The sequence below is a fragment of the Sciurus vulgaris genome, assembly GCF_902686455.1.
Source record: "Sciurus vulgaris genome assembly, chromosome: 2".
NCBI classification, from domain to species: domain Eukaryota; kingdom Metazoa; phylum Chordata; class Mammalia; order Rodentia; family Sciuridae; genus Sciurus; species Sciurus vulgaris.
This window is the reverse complement of record NC_136462.1, coordinates 123865061-123886647: the sequence shown is the minus strand read 5'-3', so window position 1 is coordinate 123886647 and position 21587 is coordinate 123865061. Positions and strand designations below refer to the sequence as shown.

Here is a 21587-nt window from a genome sequence, read left to right as displayed (position 1 = left end):
TTTGAGGCCAATCTCAGAACCTTAGCAAACTCTCAGCAACTTAGTGAGACTCTGTCTCAAAATAGAGTAAAGGGCTGGAGCTGTAGCTCAGTGGTAGAGCATTTGCCTAGCATGTGTGAGGCACTGGGTTTGATCCTCAGCACCACATAAAAATAAACAAATAAAAAAATAGAAAGTAAAAAGAATGAGGATGTAGCTCAGTGGTAAAGCAACCTGGGTTCAATCCCCAATGCCATAATAATAATGATGCAGCAGCAAGCAAGCAATAAGGGTTTGAGAAATAAGGGCCTTATCTAATTCTTTTCTATCTTAACCCAGTTCTAAGGATAGTGTTCTGCACTATGATTTTTTTTTTTTTTTTTTTTTTTGGCGGTGCTGGGGATTGAACCCAGAGCCTTGTGCTTGCAAGGCAAGCACTCTACCAGCTGAGCTATCTCCCCAGCCCATGTTCTGCACTATGAGTCTACATCAACATATTTTTTTTTTGGCACCTGGGATTGAACCCATCTGAGTTACATCCCCAACCCTTTTTTAATTTTGAGACAGAGTCTTGCTAAATTTCTTAGGGCCTCACTAAGTTGCTGAGGCTGGTTTTGAACTTGCAATCCTCCTGCCTCAGTCTCCCAAGTTATTGGTATCACAGGCATGCACCACCACGCTCAGCTTAATCAATGTTCTTAACTACCTGCTGGTAGTAGAGATTTAAGTGACTTTCTAAAAACTTTTAATATGTTGTCTATTCTTATTGGTGAAAAGACAAAAACTTCTATCTGCATTTCTCTTGACCAGATAGGCAGAACGTACAGTTACCTGCTTTGGATGTATAATGGTTCCTTAGGATTTCACATACTAAGGACTGGTGTCCAATTGCTCTTATCTTACTCGATGATCAGGCTCAGCAGTGACTTCAAAGCTGAGCTACAGAATGGGCAGACATTCTTGTTTATCATGATTTTGATTTTTTAAGATGTGATATTTAGTTGAGCATGGTGTCGTGCACCTGTAATCCCAGCAGCTCAGGAGGTTGAGGCAGGAGGATCATGAATTCAAAGCCAGCCTTAGCAACAGCATGTCACTGAGCAATTCAGTGAGACCCTGTCTTTAAATAAAATACAAAATAGGACTGGAGATGTGGCTCAATGGTTGACTGCCCCTGAGTTCAATTCCCAGTAGCCTCCCCTCCAAAAAAAGATGTGATGTTTATTTTGGAACCATCAATAACTAAACAGGCTTTCTCAATGAGAACTAAAACATATGTTGGCCAAACACAGCAGGACTCGGGATTTAGCTACTGAGAGATCATACTAGGATTTCCAAAGGCAGTGGAAGCCTCCATCCACACACCTTGCAATACCTGAGACCACATCTAACTGCAGAGCTATGGATAGGTAAAACATGGCTCTAGAGTCCTGCAGACCTGAATTAAAATCCTGCTCCAGTTTTAGGTTAGGAGATGACCCAGTTACCAAAAAGAGAGCTAAGTAAAATCAGATGCCTCCTGATATCATGAAATAAAAAGAACACATCACTTATGTAGCATTCCTGCCAAAAATATATAGAGTAAGTAAAAGCATGAAGAAATAATTAGGCAAGCCCAAATTGAAGGACATTTTTGCAAAGGAACTGGCCACTATGCTTCAAAAATGTCAACACTGCAGAATCAAATTAATGGCAGGAAATGTTCCAATTATTGGAGACTCAATAGATATGACCTCTAAATGCAATGCTTGATCCTGGATTGGTTCTGGGGTGAGGAAAAATTTTCTAGGAAAAAATGATATTTGAACATTTGGCAAAATTTGAATATAAACTTTTAAATTATATAAGTGTTTGAGTATAGATTATTCAAATTCATAAGATCTGATTATTTGAATTCATAAAATATGAATATAAATTGAGTTGTATTATATCAAAGTTGTTTCCTGAATTTGATTATTGTATTGTGATTTTGTAAGAGACTGTCCCTGATGTTAGGAGATATACCATGAAGTAGGGCCAAAGGGTCAGAATCTCTAATATTTCCTTTGAAATGACTCAGGAAAAAAATTAGAACAAGAACTAATGAGGACCTTGCTGTGCTATATATAATATATAGGGAGAGATAAAGCAAACGTGATAAAATGCTAACAGTGAACAAGTAAGTCTCAGTAAAGTATATAAGAAAGATTATTGTAATTATCTTGCAATTTTTCTGTATCTTTGAAAATTTCCAAAATAAAAGGGTTAATTATAAAAGAAAAGATGAACCAGCCTGGACATCGCTCAGGACACTGATCTAAAAAGGGGACTAAAAAAATCTCAGTGGGAATATAAGTTGGAAAAAATTTGTTATGAAAACATACCACATGATTCTGTTTGTATAATATTAAAAATGGAGAGCAGATTAAGGTTGGAGGGTAGGAGATAAGGAAGAGGCAGCCTAAGAGGGAAGTAGATTTTATTGGTTATAAAAGGGCAACATGAATGATCCTTGGAAATGTACTGTGTCTTGCTGTGGTGGTGGTCAAACAAATCTATACCTATGAATTAAATGTGAGTGTGTGCTACAAAGGAATGCATATAAAACTGATGAAATCTGAATAAGCTGGAAGGATTATATCAACGACAGTTTCCTAATTTGGATATTGTACTATGTTACACAAGGGAAAACTGGGTGATGAATATATGGAACCTTTATTATTTCATAAACTGCATGCAAGTATTACAAAATAAATAAGCTTAAAATTGGTGAATTTTATGGTATAAGAATTAAGGTTTCCAGGTGCTAGTACAAGCCATACCCAGCCAGCTTCAGCTCCTGTAGTATCTTAGGCTCTGTGGGAATCTTAGTCCTATGCAATGGTGTCTTAATACAAAAGGGCAATTGCCAGGGTCCAGCCCTAGCAGCAGTTGGGGGTCTGAGGTGGATGGGAGGCGTCAGTGTGGTGGAGAAACAGCACACAGAGACACCAAGTGTTCTGAGGCTGAGTCTGAATCTTTATTCTTTTGTTTTAATCTTTAGTCTTCTTGTATGTTTTTTCTTTGGTATTGATTACATCATTTTATGGTTAATACAAGGAAATGTAAAGTAAAAAAATCTTCAAGAGTATAATTAATGATCTTATTTAATAAACATGTTTTTACTGTATGATAGCTTAAAAGGAAAAACAGTTCCCAGCAAGGTAGAGAGCACCATGCCCCATTTAGTATTAATTTCCCTAAACGAATATGTTATTAAGTTTCTATAGAAGTTACCCTTTCCAAGAACTCTAATGTTAGTTATTTAACACTGGCAAGTTTTTGTTATTACTAACAGAGAGTAGAGGAATCAGCTTATAGTTAATATTTATTCTATTTTATATTCTCAAAGGCAAACTAAAACTCTAACTAAACATAGGAAGAATAAAAATTGTACCTATGATTAACCTATTTATTTATTTATTAAGTGTGAAAAATATCCTTAAACTTAATCATAAACACTAAGAAAGCAATGAAGACCAAACACCACATCAAATCTCAGAGGAATACTCTCACATAATATAACTTTTAGAGAATTTGTATACTAAAAGAAATCACAGGCTCCTTACAAATTTGAGTAAATCATAATTGCTTATTTATAATTTCATCTAAGTATTAATATTAAACTTTATTGTATGTTATTTTGTATCCCAGCACCATGAAATTTCCCCAGTATTCTCTATGATCTGAATCTAAGGATATATTAATTATTAGTATTAAAAGCAACTGCACATGGAGACATGCCACGCCTATGGCCCTCAAGAGGGAGGATGATCTTTCAACAGAACCGTGTCAAGTGTCGGAGTGGTAGGAAATAGATGAGGCTGGCAATCACATTTGTCTCCACAGATGGACACCTTTTCCAAGTGGATTATGCCCAGGAAGTAGTGAAGAAATAATCCACTGCAGTTGGAATTTGAAGCACCAATATAGTTGTGCTTGGAGTAGGAAAAAAAGTCTGTTGCCAAACTTAAAAGAAGTGTGAGGAAAATCTGTGCCCTTGATGATCACATCTGCATGGCTTTTGCAGGACTGACTGCTGATGCTAGAGTAGTAATAAACAGAGCCCCAATGGAGTGCCAGAGCCATAAGCTTACAGTTGAGGACCCAATCACTGTAGAATATATAATGTGCTTCATAGCAACTTTAAAGCAGAACTATACCCAGACCAATGGATGAAGGCCTTTTGATATCTCTGTCTTAATTGTAGGTTTTGATGATGATGGTATCCCTGGGTTATATCAGACAGATTCCTCTGGTACTTACCATGCATGGAAAGCAAATGCAATAGGCCAAAGTGCTAAAACTGTCCCAGAATTTCTAGAAAAGAATTGCACAAACGATGCTATAGCAAATGACAATAAATTATCAAATTAACAATAAGAGCTTTGCTAGAAGTTGTCCAGTCTGGTGGAAAAAACATTGAACTGGTTATAATAAGAAGAAATCAACCTTTAAAAATGTTTAATGTTAAAGAAATTGAATTACAAGTACCAAAATAGAAAAGGGAAAGGAAGAAGCAGAGAAGGAAAAAAATTAAAGAATGCCCAATTTTTAGGATGAGCACTGGGAGTTTTTTAATGTTTTGCTGTACCTCTTGGAATTACTTAGGGAAGAGTTAGAAGAAATGTTAGCTTGCAGCATTACCTTTAGTACTCATACGGGCTACTTTAAGAATGCCAAATCTGTGGCTGTCTTCAGTCTGTTATATGATCAGATGTAGGTTGATGTGAAAGTTTACTCTGAAAGCAGATTTCGGTAATTGTTGAAAGCAGTCATAATTCCAGGAAAGCCCGGTCTATAACTTGTCTAATGTGTTGGTTTTCTTCAGATAAGCAGGTTTAATTAAGAAAAAATTAATTTTGAGAAATGAGTAATTTGGATGAAGTTTTGAGTATTCACTCTCAGTTAAAAAATAATTAAATCTCAATAAAACTGTTGTTATGCAAGCAGTGAGTCCAGCTACAAGAAGACACATCATAATTGACCTAAGTTAATGTTTCTCAATGTAAGCAGGACTTGGGGAAAATGGTAGGGTGATTTTGGTTGTCATCATGGTGAAGGCATTTTTGGCAATTAATGAATGTTATTAGATTGCCTGTATTCCACAAGACAGAATTGTACAACAAAGAAACAAATAAGATCCCTCACTGAACACCCGTCAGATATTCACCTGTCAGATAAACACACACACAAGCATATAAACAACAACAAAATTGTTTATATGAGACTAAAACTTAACCCCATTTACAAATAAAACAAATTAAAAAAAAGCTACTTGTTTGTGGTTTTACTAATTTTCCAGGGATAGCTACAACTACTCTGCAAAAAGAAAGAAGGTTGTATTTTATTTTCTTCTGGGCTTTTGTTTCTTTGTTTTGGGTATCAGGGATTAAACCCAGGGGAGCTTAATCACTGAGTCATATCCCCAGCCCTTTTATGTTTTTGAGATGGTCTCGCTAAATTGATGAGCCTGGCGTTGAACTCAGGATACTCCTACTTCAGCCTCCTTAGCCACTAGGATTACGGGCATGTGCCATCACACCCAGCTTATTTTATTCTGTAACTAACCAAGAGTTATTCACCATTTCAGAAAATCGCATTCACAATTACACTTTCAATATTTGATTAAATACATTTTTATTAGTCTCCATGTAAGCTGGTTATTGATGGTTTGTATGTACAAATATTTTATATATACACAATATGCATTCTTAATATCTATTTTTGCATGCTATAATGTATGCATTGTTTTATTTTGAAATATCCAATGTAAACAAAAATTGTCAACTATATTCAGTTGAATATTATATTCTATAAATCCATTACTCCTTTGTCATCTAATATACATACCTGTGCATCTACATATTATGATATATATTATTTTCTAATAAATTACCTTTTCTTCTCCTTTATATTACATTTAAGGCATTAAATGAATTATTGTTGCGTGTATACAATATTACCTGTGAATTTTATGCCAGATAGTAAAGGAGACATTACAAGATATTAGTCATAAAAAGGAGGTGTTGGTTTAAGAGGGTGGAGAAATCCTGTCTAATTTCTGATCAATGAGAGATCTGTTTAAGATCTTCAGGAAAAAAAAATTCTGACACAAAGGCAGAGGGATTCTGCATCACTTTCCCCCCTGCTTTTGGAAGGATGACATTCTGCTGTAGTCATCTTGCAACCATGAGATGAGGACCACAGCCTAAGGAACAAAAACCAACTGCATAGGGCCAAAATAAGGCATTAGCTTGGGTTTTTGATGACATGGTTGACTTGTCATAGTGTCACTGAGGGTTGGAGGAGTTCCTGGAGAGGGGACCTCAACTCAGGACAAGGAGATCCTTGGCATACATGATGTAAAAGAATTTTGGCATGTGCCAGGTTCATGGTATTTCCCTTGCGACTCAGTATATTTTTCTGTATATAGTTCCCCAAATTCCTGTCTCACTATCAATTCTGGAACTGCCTATTGTGGACTTCCTTAATGTGAGATAATTATAGGTCTGTATCGTTTAAGCCACTGTTAATTGGGTACTCTCTTGTATGCACCTATAAGCATCTGAGAGATGGACAATACAATAAATGGGCAATTACAATCAAGCACAATAAAGTACTTTAAAGTACTTTAATAGAGATAAAGCATGCTAGGGAGGGGTTGGGGCTGTAGCCCAGTGGTAGAGCACTTGCCTAGCATGCATGAGGCAGTGGGTTTGATTCTCAGCATCACATATAAATAAATATATAAAATAAAAACTGACATCTAAAAAATATATTTAAAAAAAAAGAATGCTAGGGAAGCATTTCTTCATGTTCCTAGCCCAGACTGGGTGGTGATCAGTGAAGATTTCCTATAGGAATAAATGGACTGAGGGTGAACCCTGAAGAACGAGTAGGGGTTAGCCCAACAGTGCATAGCAGAATGTTCCAGGAAAGAAGAGCAAATAAGGGGTTCCAGAGGTGACAGAGGTCACTCTGCCTAAAAATTCAGGGTGTAAGGTATGAATAATAGGCATGACATACCAGAACATGAAAAGTTGTACATCCATTTGAATTGAGTTCCCATATTTAGTCAGTCAGTTCCTCGGTAGCTGAGTTGGTTAAGGTGAGTAAGTTACTTGACTCTTCTGAGGTTTAATTTATCATGAAAATGGAGATTATGAGTACTAATGTCCTACAGTCTTTTTGAGAAGATTGTCACATCCACCCAGAGCTGAGTGGTAGCATGGGGAATCGAGGAAATTGGGGTTTGGTTGACAGGACTTGGGTCAATGACTAAAGGAAAAGGATGAAGGATTCCAGGATAATGTGTTAGCTTCTGGCTTGCATAACTGGGAGAATAGCAATGCCACTCACTGACACAGGAGTACAAAAGAAATAATGGATTTTAGGGAGAGATGAGTTCAGTTTTGGAGATTTTGCATCCACGATGCCTGCGGGATGTTGGAAGTATCGAACAGATTAGGAGATAGGGTTGTAACAGGTAGGCTAGGAGGCATCAACATATTAATAACTGAAACGAAGAGGGGAGAATGAGGCCAGGAAAAACGGAATGAGAGAGGAGCAAGGGAGGAGCCCTGAGGTATTTAAGAGTCACTAAAAGTAATGGTTGGGCCAAAGATGGGGCCTGCAAAGGAGATTGAGATGAAGCACCCTCATCGGTAAGGAAAAAAAAAAAAAATCTGGAGTCACAGAAACTGATGAAAAAGCATGTTTCAATGAAAGGAGAGTAGGTGAATAAGGATTGAGAAATGAGATTAACAAGTAGAGTTATTGCTGACCTTGATCAAAGACATTTCTGGGAGTGAAAGTCAGACGGGAGAGGGATAGAATGGGAGGACATGTACAGGCAACACTTTCTGGGAAGCTGGCTACCACGGGGAGATAAGGAGGCGGGGGAAATGCAGGGATTAGAAGAGCAGGGACGGAGGGACAGACTAGAAGGATCAACCGCCGCTGGAGTCGGCGGAAAGGAAGAGGTTGACGCTACAGGAGTGCAACGAAAAATTCATTTAACTAGCTGGCGCCTCCTATGTGCCGGATCAGTCTGGCCATCTTCATATTAGTTTATTGTTTAGACTTTATCACTGGGGGAGAGTGGTTCTCTTTAAAGTGTTTTTTCCTAAGAGTTCCGATTGCAATTCGCCACTGCCAAAGACACCCCCCAGGAAGCCACATACCGCTCGACTTCAGAAACCCCAAATGAACACTCGACGCCACAACTAGGTAACCCCGGCACAGCCACAGACGCGTACATTACAGCCTTCCAGAGCCCCGCCCCCACTCGTGAGAACAGCGGCGACTGCGCAAGAAGTCGCCTACTGGCTAAGCTCCGGCCTTTCTCTTTCTTTGTTTCCATGCTGAAGATCTCGCGGGAGTTGACGGCAAATCCCGCGAGCGCAGACCCGGGGCCAGCTCTGCGGTTCTCGCGGTGTTTGCGTGAGACTGTTTCCTTCCTTCCTCCCGTACCAGTCCGCCTGTCTTCCTCCCCCTCTTCCCGGCCCGGCCTCCCCCTTTTTCCCCCGCCGGCCCCCTCCCCGCAGGGATAATATGGTCTCCGGCGATGGACGCCCCAAGTGCAGGTCAGTTTCGGGCCGCCGACTTGAGTTTGGATGCTGGAGACGCTAGCCGCCCGGGCGCCGTGTTCCTTGCTTCTCTCGCCTAGAGTCGCCCGGCCGGCGCCCGGAGCCCTCGGGGCTCTCAGGTCATGCTCCCCTCGGGGCCTATCTGCTGGGCCGCACTCTGCGCGGAGGCCGCGGATGGCAGGCCTCCCTGCCCCCACTCTCCCAGCGGGTCCTCAATCTAGGCCCGGCCGCTGGCTGTGACCCGCACCTACCTCACCCCGGTGGTCGCCGCTTGATGCCGGCGGCCTCCTATCCCTGGTCAGTAACACCAGGGACAGGGAGAGGCCCACCGTCTTCCCCTACCCGCCCCCCCACTTGTGAGAGATGCGGGTGGGGGAACCAGTGTTTCCTTGTTTTGGTCTCAAGTATCTTGTCGTTTAGCCCACTGTCCAGCCTCGAACCTTTTCCTCTCTGTTTCTGGAAGCGGAATGAGGGGCAGTCACGGCTGAACATTAGTCAGCCTGTTTCCCGACCATTGATTGCAGCTAAGAGTCTCCTCCCACGTCCACCTCCCTCTACAAAAAGAGGAAAACACTAGCCATTCTGAAAGTGGGCTGTGCTTATCTCTCTTCATTTTGGATGGAGACCCTAACAGTGTTGAGGGTCCTACCCACCCACTGCAGTGTCTTCACAAAAGATCTAAAGGTTTTTTTCAGCCTCAAGGCTGCCTCTCTGCCACTTCCCTGGAGAACATTTGGAGCTGGGCATATTCCAGTGAGATTCCTGGGTCTTTGACAATGAGGTTCAGCTTCAATTGCTACAAAACCAGGACTGTTAGGGAGAGTATGCTAGTTTACCTCGATATTTTGTTGTTAAGTTTTATCTTAATCCTTAAGACCAAGAATGCCTTATGAGAAGTTTTTTCCTTTTTTTTTTTTTTTTTTTTTTTTTGTGGTCTGTTGTTGAATGCTCATAAAAATCTTTTTAATTTTTTAAAACAATTCTGCTAATATAGTTGTGTTCTCAAATTGTTCTGTCTTAGATTTACACAATTTTCAGGACATATCTTTCTAAAACATGCTTATAAACCATTTAAGTCATTCTTGTTCTTTCCAGGAATTCTCAAACACATTTTAGTAGTGAATTATCTTACCAGTTTTTGCTTAAAAAGAGTCATGATTTAAAACTATACTGCCAGTATTTTGGACATTAGCCAGTGGGACTTAATTAAAGTTAAAAATTCAGTTTGTCAACTTCTGTAGCCACATTTCAAGTGATCAGTAGCCACTTGTGGCTAATAACTACCTCAGTGAACAATGCATATAGGGAACATTTCCACCATTGCAGAAGATTCTTTTGGGCAAAAGGTAATTTTACTTTGAATTAGAAACTTTTGTAGCTATGTTTAATGAAAGTTTTGTTTTTACCCCTGCAGGATATGCCTTTGAGTACCTTATTGAAACATTAAATGATGATTCAAGTAAGAAGTTCTTCAATGTACCTAAACTTGGAGGCACCAAGTATGGTAATGTTGATTTACATTTTTGGGAGGTTTATTTAATTTCTGATAATTAAAGTGCATTTGTCAAGCTGAGCTGAAGAAATTTGCAATTTATTTCTACCATGTTGAAACAGGTATACCTACACACATTTCTACCATTTAAAAAAAATAATTTTTTAAAATTCCTCTTGGGACAACTTTTGTTTGAGGAGGGTTTAAGCTTATATCTTAATTTCTCATTTTAAAAGGTGATAATTTTTTTCTCTAGGAAACTAATTCTTTTTTTTTTTTTTTAATTTAGTAAACGTATTAATGTTCTGCCATTTTATTCTTTTGCTTCCCCGATTTATATTCAAGGTATGGAAGGGAACACATTATAGACATTGATTACGTTTTGATCTTGTGTGATTTCCCTCATGGGGAATTGCCTTTTTAATGCTCTGGAGCTGCCCATTTGGCTCTCTAGTGCACTAACTAGAAGCGCAGAGATTTTGAGTAACTCTTAGGTAGACCTCTGAATTTGACAGTGTACCTATTTTCAAGGCAGGTTTTTTGAGTGTTGTCTGGAATAGTCATTATGCTTTCTGAAGAAATGGAGACATGAATTGTTATATACAAAGGACATGATTGGCGCATAGTCAACCATAGAGAATTAGAATGAATGGCATTATGGAAAAATGAATGAATATGTTAGTGAAGGGGAAGACAGTGAAGAGACTGCCCAGTAACAGTTACTGTCTAAAATAAATATTTTATTCTAGTCAGTCCTTTAGTCAGACCTTTAGCTGGTGTAAAGCCCCAGGTCCCCTCCTCCATAATCTCAGGTCATGTATTTACCCTTTCTTTTTTCCTTCCTGACAGCTTACTTTCTTAATTACAGTACACTCAGTCCTAAAATAGAGTCAGGACTTGGTATCCAAATCATACCTTATAATCTTTGAAAATCTGCATTTAGTATTTTAGAGTCTTTCTTGTTTATAAGAGTCACAAAAAGATATGAACATTACAGGTAGTATGGAAAGTCTCATTTTTATGTGTATATACAAGTATATTTAAGTGCTACTTTTAATGAAAATGTAGTATATATTGTAATTTTTTAATTTTAAACCTAATATGACATGAACATCTTTCCATGTCATTGAATACAACTATCCCAGGCTATGTGAATCCGTTTGGTTTCTGAATCAGGGAGCATGAGTTCAGATAGAAAGGGCTATCTGTACTTCTCTATAGCTTCTAATGCTTGCACAATCTTGCCAGTATGAATACATCATGGTTAGGTTAACAGAATTTTGAGTTTTGAGATTGTTTCCAACTTTTCTCTTTATAAATAATGTTGATATATGTCTGTATTTATACACATATATAAATAATTGTGTGATATAAGTACACATATCCCTATCCCCTAATATTTTGGGGAGCAAGTTTGTTATTATATAGAATATATAGAAGTGTGCTCTTCCACCCCCCCATCACACTTTTATTTTTTAACTTTACTATACTTTCTATTCCATTCTTTACTCTGGACTGTAAGAAGCAAACACTCAAGTAAAAAAGATGTTGCAGTTTCAAGAAATCCAAAGACAACAAGAGCGAACAGGCTTTTTCGGGATCAGAATTTCTAAGCCAGAGTCTATTATTCTGTTATCACTTGAAGGCTGCCTGGTCTCTTTATCCCTGTGTCTTTTTCACTTCTACTCTAGTCTTTTGTCTCCATAGTCACTTTACTTATTTTGATATTAATGCCCAGTATGACTATTCCTAACCATTCATTTTCTTGTTATGACTAGCTTATCAACCAGTTAAGAATGTATCTGTAGATGACTTTTTTGCCTATTGTTTTAACCTATTTTGATAGATTTGGTTGGTTTCTGTTGTGGTTCAGTTAGCTAGTTGGACACTAGTCCTTTTTTCTAATCTTCTGTTGGGCTCTGGAAAGGTCTGTGAGTTGGGTAAGCAATGAAATGATTTAATTATACTTGGTGTGTGTGTGTGTGTATATATATATATATATATAATATAACTTTCTAAGGATTTTTGGTTTTCCTAACATGATTCTACATATCATATACAATGATGTACTCACCAACAGCACATTTTGCCCAAGAGTCTTGGCATTAGCTCTGCATTTTGATTGCAAAGAAGAGATACCCACTAGCTCAAGTGAAGAATGATTGTAATGATACAGAGCTCCCAGGCCAGTGAAAAGTGGCTATCTCAAGAAAGTAGGCAGTGGCCCAGAATTAACTCTTTATTTTTTCTCTCAGGGACTTTAGGTTTCTGCCCTCTTCCAAGTCTTCAGATGAGACCCTCATTTGGAGTCTCCAGCTTATCTCTTAACACCTTTCCGGTTCTGGTGTGTCATCATTACAAATCTTGAGAGATAAATCTAGTTGTCCTAGTATATGACATTTCTCAGGAGACTTTTGGTTATTGACCTGCTAAGGGATGGGCTTTTACTTCAGTGGTAGCCAAGGAGGCCACAGAACACTGAGGACTGTCCATTTCACGAAAGCAATGTGAACAGGCAATAGGAAGTACATCTGTTGTGTTAGTAGGTAATGCTTGTTTACATGTCAGCAATAATGAATCAGAAGAGAATGTTTCTGCACCTTCATCAATAAATGCGATTACTTGTTTTATAAGCCTTAGTGAGCAAAAAATATCTTAGCATGAATCTGTTTTTTACTGCCTTCTTAAACTAAACTCTCAATGGTAATAATATATTAAAACACAGAGACACCAAATTCAGAGCTTATCGGAAGTCAATCCATCTGGCCCAGTTCAGCTTAGAGACAGAAACAATACCTTAACTCTAATCAGACAGAGGTGTGAATTAACACTGCTGCTAAGGTTTGGTGGACTATAGGACTTTCTAGCACAGTTTTCTCATCTTTTCTTCAGTCCCTTGGCCTTGAGTAGGGTTTTTTAGGTTTATCCTATGCCTATTCCATCTGGTTTCTTGCCCTAGCCCCCAGCCTTTTTCAGTCTGAACTCTAAAGATAACACTGTCTCTTTAAGGCTTTTGGCAGGTGCAGAGCAACTGCGACTCCAGTCTTTGAGTATTTCCAACTTGCTTCAGCGTGTTCTGTTTCTCTCTCTTGGTTATGTAAAGCCTACTTCCTAGCCCTTGCCCCTTTTCTTGTGTGCAACTGGGGGATTGAACCCAGGGCCTGATGCATTTTAGGAGTGCACCCTACTTCTGAACCACATCCCAGCCCTTTTTTGAGATGGCATCTCCCTAAATTGCTCCAGGCTTCCTTGAACTTGTGATACTCCTGCTTCAGCCTCCTGAGTAGCTGGGATTACATGTGTGCACCACCATGCCCAGTTAGCCAGTTTTTTTTTTTTTTTTTTTTTTTTTTAATTTTTAATTTTTAAATTATTTTTTGGTACTGGGGATTGAACTTGGGGGGCACTCAACCACTGAGCCACATCTTCAGCTCTGTTTTGTATTTTATTTAGAGACAGGGTCTCACTGAGTTGCTTAGGGCCTCACTTTTGCTGAGGCGGGTTTTGAACTTGAGATCCTGCTACCTCAGCCTTCCAAGCCACTGGGATTGTAGGCATGCACCACCTTGCCGGGTTCAGTTTTTAACAACTATATTTTCCATGAGTGATTTATCTTCTAAGTGAGGAAACTTAGACCTATATCTTCTGATTTCAAGACCAACACTTTTCTCCTCAGTACCATTCTATTCCCAGCTTAATAGAAGTAATAAAACTACTAGAATTTAGTGAGTATTTACTGTATCCATTTCTATCAGTTCTCTTATTCACTTGGCCAAGGTCCTACTAAGTATCATTACCTGCCATATGGTGGCAGAGAAACATTAACAAAAATCTGTGATTTCAAAGCCTATGCTTGTAAAAACCTGTTATGCCAGTGATTGCACACTCGTGGTTGCAGGAACCAAGGGAAGCATAAACAAGTGAAATGGCCCTGCTGGGAATTGTGGCCAACAGGAGAGTACATGCCCTCTAAAAAAATGATGCTACTGAGTTTCAGTGGAAGTGTGAGGTCACTATTGTACAATCTTCCAATTTTTATCTTAAGCCAGAAATTTGGATTTTCATGTAAAAACAAAAGAAAATCTGTTTTTTAAATGTTCACAATTTATATTTTAAAATGTTAAAGCTATGCTAAGAAAACATATGCAGCCAATAGTTTGTGACCTTTGTACTGTGAGAGACACTGTATTGCTTATTCTTAATAGTAGTCATTTATCCTTAAAAAGTGGGACCTGCAGTCTAGGGAGCCTCTGTGTGTTCTTCATCAACTGCCCCCCATATGAAATAGCAGACCTCAGCATCTTTTTGTCAGAGGAAGAACCACCTGTTGAATCTTCAATCAAAAGGATAACTGTTGTCATCAGCTCATTTCAAAAATATGATAACACAAGTTATCATACTTTCTCAGTTTAAGTTACCAGCATCCTGGTTCCCAAATGTGTGTATGGTACTAGGGATTGAAACCTGGGACACTCCACCAACTGAGCTATATCCCCAGCCACATTTATTTATTTATTTATTTGTTTATTTATTTATTTTTGGTACTGGGAATTGAACCCAGGGCCTTCTGCATCTCTACCTCTTACATTTGCAGCTCTCCTTTTTCTTTTGAGGTAGTGTGAACTCAACATGTGACCCTCCAGGCACCTTGCAGATGACGTCTAGTTGCTGCAAAGCAATGGAGCCTTCCATGCAGCAATATTTTAGTGAAGGGACTGGTGTAGACAGGAGGCCTTTAATTCAAGGTTGGTCACTGTGCTTGGCCTCCCACATGTCTTTTTGATTATCTAACTTTAAAGAATTATCTTTCAGGATTCACAGAATTCTAGAAATTCCTGATTAATGGAGGCAGAGATAATCCAGTCCAGTTTTCTACTTGGTGCCTTAATTTGAAGAATACCATTTAATTCACTCAGTAGCATTTATTTAGTGGAAGATGAAAGATGGCTAAGATACCATCTTTTTTTTTTCTTAATTTTTTTTAGTGGTTAATGGACCTTTATTTTTATTTATTTATATGTGTTGCTGAGAATTGAACCCAGTGCCTCACACATGCTAGGCAAGCACTCTGCCACTGAGCCACAACCCCAGCCCTAAGAGCATTTTTGTGCTAAGGAAAGTACAGTTTAGTAAAGGGAATATCTGTGGAAAATGTGTGAATTATTATAAGCATTTTAGTATGTTGATAGGAATCACTCAGTAGTATAAAAAGAGCAAGTTTAATTACTGTGATAAAAGAGGAATTATTAGATTAAAAGAAACTGAATCGTACTATAGGGCTACGGGAAAATGCCCAAGGAAGGACTACTTGGAAGGGGTTCAGTCTTCATTGGAAAAGATGTAGTTTGACCCACTAGATAACCATGAAGTTTGCTGGTTTTACTAGTTGGTCTGGAGGGGCTGGCAGTTGGCCACCCTCTGGAGTTCAGACGGAAGATCCAGTGACCAGCATCTGGTGGTATGTGTGTATATTGGGAGAAAAGGTGCTGGCAGAATTTGTGGATGATGTGGAGGCTTGGAGAAAGAGTGGCAGCTCAATATGTGACCCTCTAGGTAGATTGAGATGAAGTCTAGGTGCTGGCATCTTATTATGTGTCTTATTCCACACACTAGTGCAGACAGGAGGCCTTTAGAGCATACAGTCACATAGGGGCTCTGGTTCTCATGTTTAGAGGGCTGTGATGATATTAACAAAAGTGTATATATGGTTTTAAAAAATATATTGTGTAATATATGTGTCCACATTTAGAAAAATCTCCATAACTCACTGAACCTGTACTTCTCAAATACTAATGAATGTAATGACCAGATAGATAGTGGTAGGATTAGGTAATGAATAGACAAGCTTACTTCATTTTTTAAAAACTGTCTGCTAAATAACCAAGGTTTAAATAACCATAGTTTGTCAGTTGTCCCTTCAAGTGAAAACAGTGTTCCTTGAAAAAAAAATTGGATACTTTAGTTTTTTCTCAATCATTGTGCTTTGATATTGAGCAGATATGTTGTCTATGTACTTGTATTTTTTATAACACAAAATATTAAGATTTGACTTCAGTTGAGATTTAATAAAATGAAGTTTTTATGCTTCAAGGACATTCTTCAGTGAAACTTGTATTTTGTGTGTTAAACAACATGAATACAATTTGGTGCCACCACTCTTGAGTCCTATCAAGACAGCAGCCATTTTACCGCTGTTTTTTTTTTTTTTTGTTTTGTTTTGTTTTGTTTTGTTTTCCCCAGTACTGTTTGAATCCAGGAGTGCTTTATTACTGAACTATATCATTATTCACCCTGCCCCACCCCATCCCCCCCTTTTCTTTTCTTGAGATAGTTTCATTAAGATGCCTGGGCTACTCTCAAAGTTGTGATATATACTTGTCCTCAGCCTCACAAATCACTGGGATTACAGAGATAGGCCAGTACACCTGGCTTCACCATTGATTTTTAATCATTATTACAAATGTCAAAGTGATGGGGGAAAAACAATATCTCAGTGACCGTGCAGATTATCTGAAAGGCTCTCAGAGCCTTGCAGGAATCCTGGGACTTCACTTTGAAAATTACTGGTGTGTGGCAGGCTTGAGGAGGGGTATAAATGTGACCTAGAGAACATAGACGAGAGAAGAGGTGATGGGGATTTAGACTATGATAATGGTGATAGAAGTAGATAAATTAAAAAGATAGGTAAGAGAGATGTCAAGGATGATGCTTGTCTTGGCATAAGCTTCTGGATGAATGGTGGTACTATTCACTGAGTTAGAAAGCACAAGAGGAGGTACTGATAAGGGACAGGGACAGAGGGGAATCACTGAATTTAGCTTAGGTACTAGTGAATTTGGGAATATATCAGTAGGTAATCAGGAGGGTGGTTTTGGAGCTCAAAAGACTGATCGACTGCAGAAAAATATTTTTGAATTGTTGGTGGCCAGCAGAAAAAGAGTACTTCAAGATATAATTGAAGCTATAGGAGCAATACCCTTAGGGTAGACAACAGAGTGAGAAGTGATCCTATATGTGAACTCTAAGGAACTCCTACATTTAAATATCTGGTGGAAACCAAAACAGGGCTTCTACAAAGTGTTAAGAACTGTAAAGGTTATAAGATTTTACCTTCCTTGGAAATTAACAGGTTAGCCTGACAGTTTTATTGATATTGGCAGAAAGCATGCAACTCCTGCATTGAAAAACATGTATGGTTTATTACTCATGCAAAGCAACATTCTTAGTGTTTCCTAAGCTCCATTTTCCGCAGGTAATGTTGATGAGGGCCATGCAACACTTTTACATGCAGTGGTTGTAGAAAAGGAACTGTGACTTAGGGAACCCAAATCTTTTATAATGGGCAGTAAGCTTATCTGCCCTTTGCTACAGAGGGAGACACTTATCTTCTGAGGCTAATCACGGCAAGCAACCTTGAGAATATAGTCTGAAACAAAGGCAGTCATTGCCTCTGTTTGTAAGTCATGCTGAAATGTAAGATGAGACATAAAAATTGTCTTCCAAAGAAGGGTGGTGTAGAAGCCAACAGAAAAAGAGTACTTCAAGTAGGAAATTGTTAGCTTTGTTGAATATTGTGGAGAGGATATTAGGACTCTGCAGAGACCCTCCTTCTTGGTTTTTTAAGGCTATAAATCAGATTGGTGTAGGCTGAGGGGTGAATGGAGAGTAGAACAATACACATAGTAATATGGATAATGCTTTCAAAAACTTGGATGAAAATTTAAAGATGGCAGTACTAGAAATCTTTTTGTTAAACTGGCTGGAGACTGTAAATTTTGATGGGAAGAATCCAGTTGAGCAGTAGATTACGAAAAGAGGAAAGAGATGATGATGATTGATGACTGTGGTACTAAAATGATCAGTGGGAATGGGATGCAGAGCTCCTAGAGAGATGTTGGCATTTAATAGGAGGATTTCTGTAGCTCTCTTCTTTTTTTTTATTTTAATTTATTTTTATTGTACAAATGGGATACATGTTGTTTCTGTTTGTACATGGAGTAACAGCATACCATTTGCGTAATCATACATTTACATAGGGTAATGATGTTTGATTCATTCTATTATTTTTTCCTTCCCCCCACCCCTCCCACCCCTCTTTTCCCTCTATACAGTCCCTCCCTCCTCCATTCTTGCCCCCCTCCCAACCCCCATTATGTGTCATCATCCGCTTATCAGCAAGATCATTCGTCCTTTGGTTTTTTTGAGATTGGCTTATCTCACTTAGCATATTCTTCAGTTTCATCCATGTGCTTGCAAATGCCATAATTTTATTATTCGTTATAGCTGAATAATATTCCATTGTATATATACACCACAGTTTCTTTATCCATTCATCAATTGAAGGATATCTAGGTTGGTCCCACAGTCTGGCTATTGTGAATTTAGCAGCTATGAACATTGATGTGGCTGTATCTCTGTAGTATGCTGATTTTAAGTCCTTTGAGTATAGGCCGAGGAGTGGGATAGCTGGGTCAAATGGGGGGTCCATTCCAAGTTTTGTAAGGAATCTCCACACTGCTTTCCAGAGTGGCTGCACTAATTTGCAGCCCCACCAGCAATGTATGAATGTACCTTTTTCCCCACATCCTCTCCAACACCTATTGTTGCTTGTATTCTTGATAATCGCCATTCTAATTGGGGTGAGATGGAATCTTAGTGTAGTTTTGATTTGCATTTCTCTTATTACTAAAGATGGTGAACATTTTTTCATATGTTTGTTGATTGTTTGTTGATCTTCTTCTGTGAAGTGTCGGTTCATATCCTTAGCCCATTTGTTGATTGGGTTGTTTGTATTCTTGGAGTAGAGTTTTTTGAGTTCTTTATATATTCTGGAAATCAGTGCTCTATCTGAAGTATGATTGGCAAAGATATTCTCCCACTCTGTAGGCTCTCTCTTCGCATTGCTGATAGTTTGCTTTGCTGAGAGAAAGCTATTTAGTTTGAATCTATGCCAGTTATTAATTCTTGCTTTTATTTCTTATGCTATGGAAGTCCTGTTAAGAAAGTCTGATCCTAAGCCAACAAGTTGAAGATTTGGACCTGCTTTTTCTTCTATAAGATGCAGGGTGTCTTGTCTGATTTCAAGGTCCGTGATCCATTATGAGTTGATTTTTGTGCAGGGTGAGAGATAGGGGTTTAGTTTCATTCTGTTGCATATGGATTTCCAGTTTTCCCAACACCATTTGTTGAAGAGGCTATCTTTTCTCCATTGTATATTTTCAGCACCTTTGTCTAGTATGAGAAAATTGTATTTATTTGGGTTTGTGTCTATGTCCTCTATTCTGTACCATTGATCTACCTGCCTATTTTGGTGCCAATACCACACCGTTTTTGTTACTATTGCTTTGTAGTATAGTTGAAGTTCTGGTATTGGATACCCCCTGTTTCATTCTTCCTGCTAAGGATTGCTTTAGCTATTCTGGGTTTCTTATTCTTCCAGATGACTTTCATGATTGCTTGCTCTATTTCTGTAAGGTACATCATTGGGATTTTAATTGGAATTGCATTGAATCTGTATAGCACTTTTGGTAGTATGGCCATTTTGACAATATTAATTCTGCCTATCCAAGAACATGGGAGATCTTTCCATCTTCTAAAGTCTTCCTCAATTTCTTTCTTCAATGTTTTGTAGTTTTCATTGTAGAAATCTTTTACCTCTTTGGTTAGATTGATGCCCAAGTATTTTATTTTTTTTGAGGCTATTACAAATGGAGTTGTTTTCCTCATTTCCCTTTCAGATGTTTCATCGCTTGCATATAAAAATACTTTAGATTTATGCGTGTTGATTTTATAGCCTGCTATTTTGCTGAATTCATTGATGAGGTCTAGAAGTATTCTGGAGGAGGTTTTTGGTTCCTCTAAATATAGAATCATGTCATCAGCAAATAGTGACAGCTTAAGTTCCTCTTTTCCTATTTGTATCCCTTTAATTTCTTTAGTCTGTCTAATTGCTCTGGCTAGAGTTTCGAGGACAATGTTGAATAGAAGTGGTGAAAAAGGACATCCCTGTCTTGTTCCCGTTTTTAAAGAGAATGGTTTCAGTTTTTCTCCATTAAGAATGATGCTGGCATGGGCTTAGCATAAGTAGTCTTTACAATGTTCAGTTATGTTCCTACTAGACCTATTTTTTCTAGTGTTTTGAGCACGAAGGGGTGTTGTATTTTGTCAAACACTTTTTCTGCATCAGTTGAAATAACCATATGACTCTTATCCTTACGTCTATTGACATGATGGATTACTTTTATTGACTTACAGATGTTAAACCATCCTTGCATTCCAGGAATGAACCCCACTTGATCGTGGTGCACACTTTTCTTAATATGTTTTTGGATACGGTTTGCCAATATTTATTATATTCATCAAGGATATTGGTCTAAAATTTTCTTTCCTGGATGTGTCTTTGCCTGGTTTGGGTATGAGGGTGATATTAGCTTCATAGAATGAGTTTGGTAGGGTACCCTCCTTTTCTATTTCCTGGAATATTTGAGAAGTATTGGAATGAGTTCTTCTTTGAAGGTCTTGTAGAACTCGGCTGAGAATCCATCTGGTCCAGGGCTTTACTTGGATGGTAGGCTTTCGATGGCTTCTTCTATTTCATTGCTTGATATTGATCTGTTTAAATAGTGTATGTTCTCCTGGTTCAGTTTGGGAGGAGCATATGTCTCTAGAAATTTGTCAATGTCTTCAGTAGTTTCTACTTTGTTGGAATACAGAGTTTCAAAGTAGCTTCTCGTTATGTTCTGTATCTCAGTGGTGTCCGTGGTGATGTTTCCTTTTTCATCGAATTTTAGTAATTTGAGTCTTCTCTCTCCTTCTCTTTGTTAGTGTGTCTAAGGGTTTGTCTGTTTTGTTTACTTTCTCAAAGAACCAACTTTTTGTTATGTCAATTTTTTGAATTGTTTCTTTTGTTTCAATTTCATTGATTTCAGCTCTGATTTTAATTATTTCCTGTCTTCTACTACTTTTGCTGTTATTCTGTTCTTCTTTTTCTAGGGCTTTGAGCCATAGTGTTAGGTCATTTAGTTGTTGACTTTTCATTCTTTTCTGGAATGCACTCCATGCAATGAATTTTCCCCTTAGTACCGCTTTCATAGTGTCCCAGAGATTTTGATGTGTCGTATCGTCATTCTCATTTACCTCTAAGAATTTTTTTTATCTCCTCCTTGATGTTTTCTATTATCCATGTTTCATTCAAGAGCATATTATTTAGTCTCCAGGTGTTGGAGTAATTTCTGTTTTTTATTTTGTCATTGATTTCTACTCTCAGTCCATTATGATCTGATAGAACACAAGGCAGTATCTCTATTTTTTTCCATTTCCTAAGGGCTGCTTTGTAGCATAACATATAGTCTATTTTCGGGAAGGTTTTATGTGCTTCTGAGAAGAAAGTGAATCCGCTCGTTGATGGATGGAATATTCTATATATGTCTATTAATTCTAGGTTCTTGATTGTGTTATTGAGTTCTGTGGTTTCTTTGGTTGGTTTTTGTTTGGAAGATCTATCTAGT

The 21587-nt window shown here is 38.2% G+C and overlaps 1 protein-coding gene and 1 pseudogene across 2 annotated transcripts in view; both read left to right on the top strand.

Annotated features, from left to right (window-relative positions):
• Positions 1-3594: 3594 nt before the first annotated feature.
• LOC306653244 (proteasome subunit alpha type-7-like) lies at positions 3595-8274 on the top strand (annotated as a pseudogene). The gene has a single exon. The product of its transcript is annotated as a proteasome subunit alpha type-7-like (transcript).
• A 158-nt stretch (positions 8275-8432) lies between these two features.
• IREB2 (iron responsive element binding protein 2) overlaps positions 8433-21587 on the top strand; it is a 55918-nt gene continuing 42763 nt past the window's right edge. The window contains exons 1-2 of the mRNA XM_079128871.1: positions 8433-8585; positions 10003-10092. Of these exons, the coding sequence (XP_078984997.1) occupies positions 8567-8585; positions 10003-10092 (109 nt within the window). The 5' untranslated portion in view covers positions 8433-8566. The remainder of the gene's footprint in view (positions 8586-10002; positions 10093-21587) is intronic.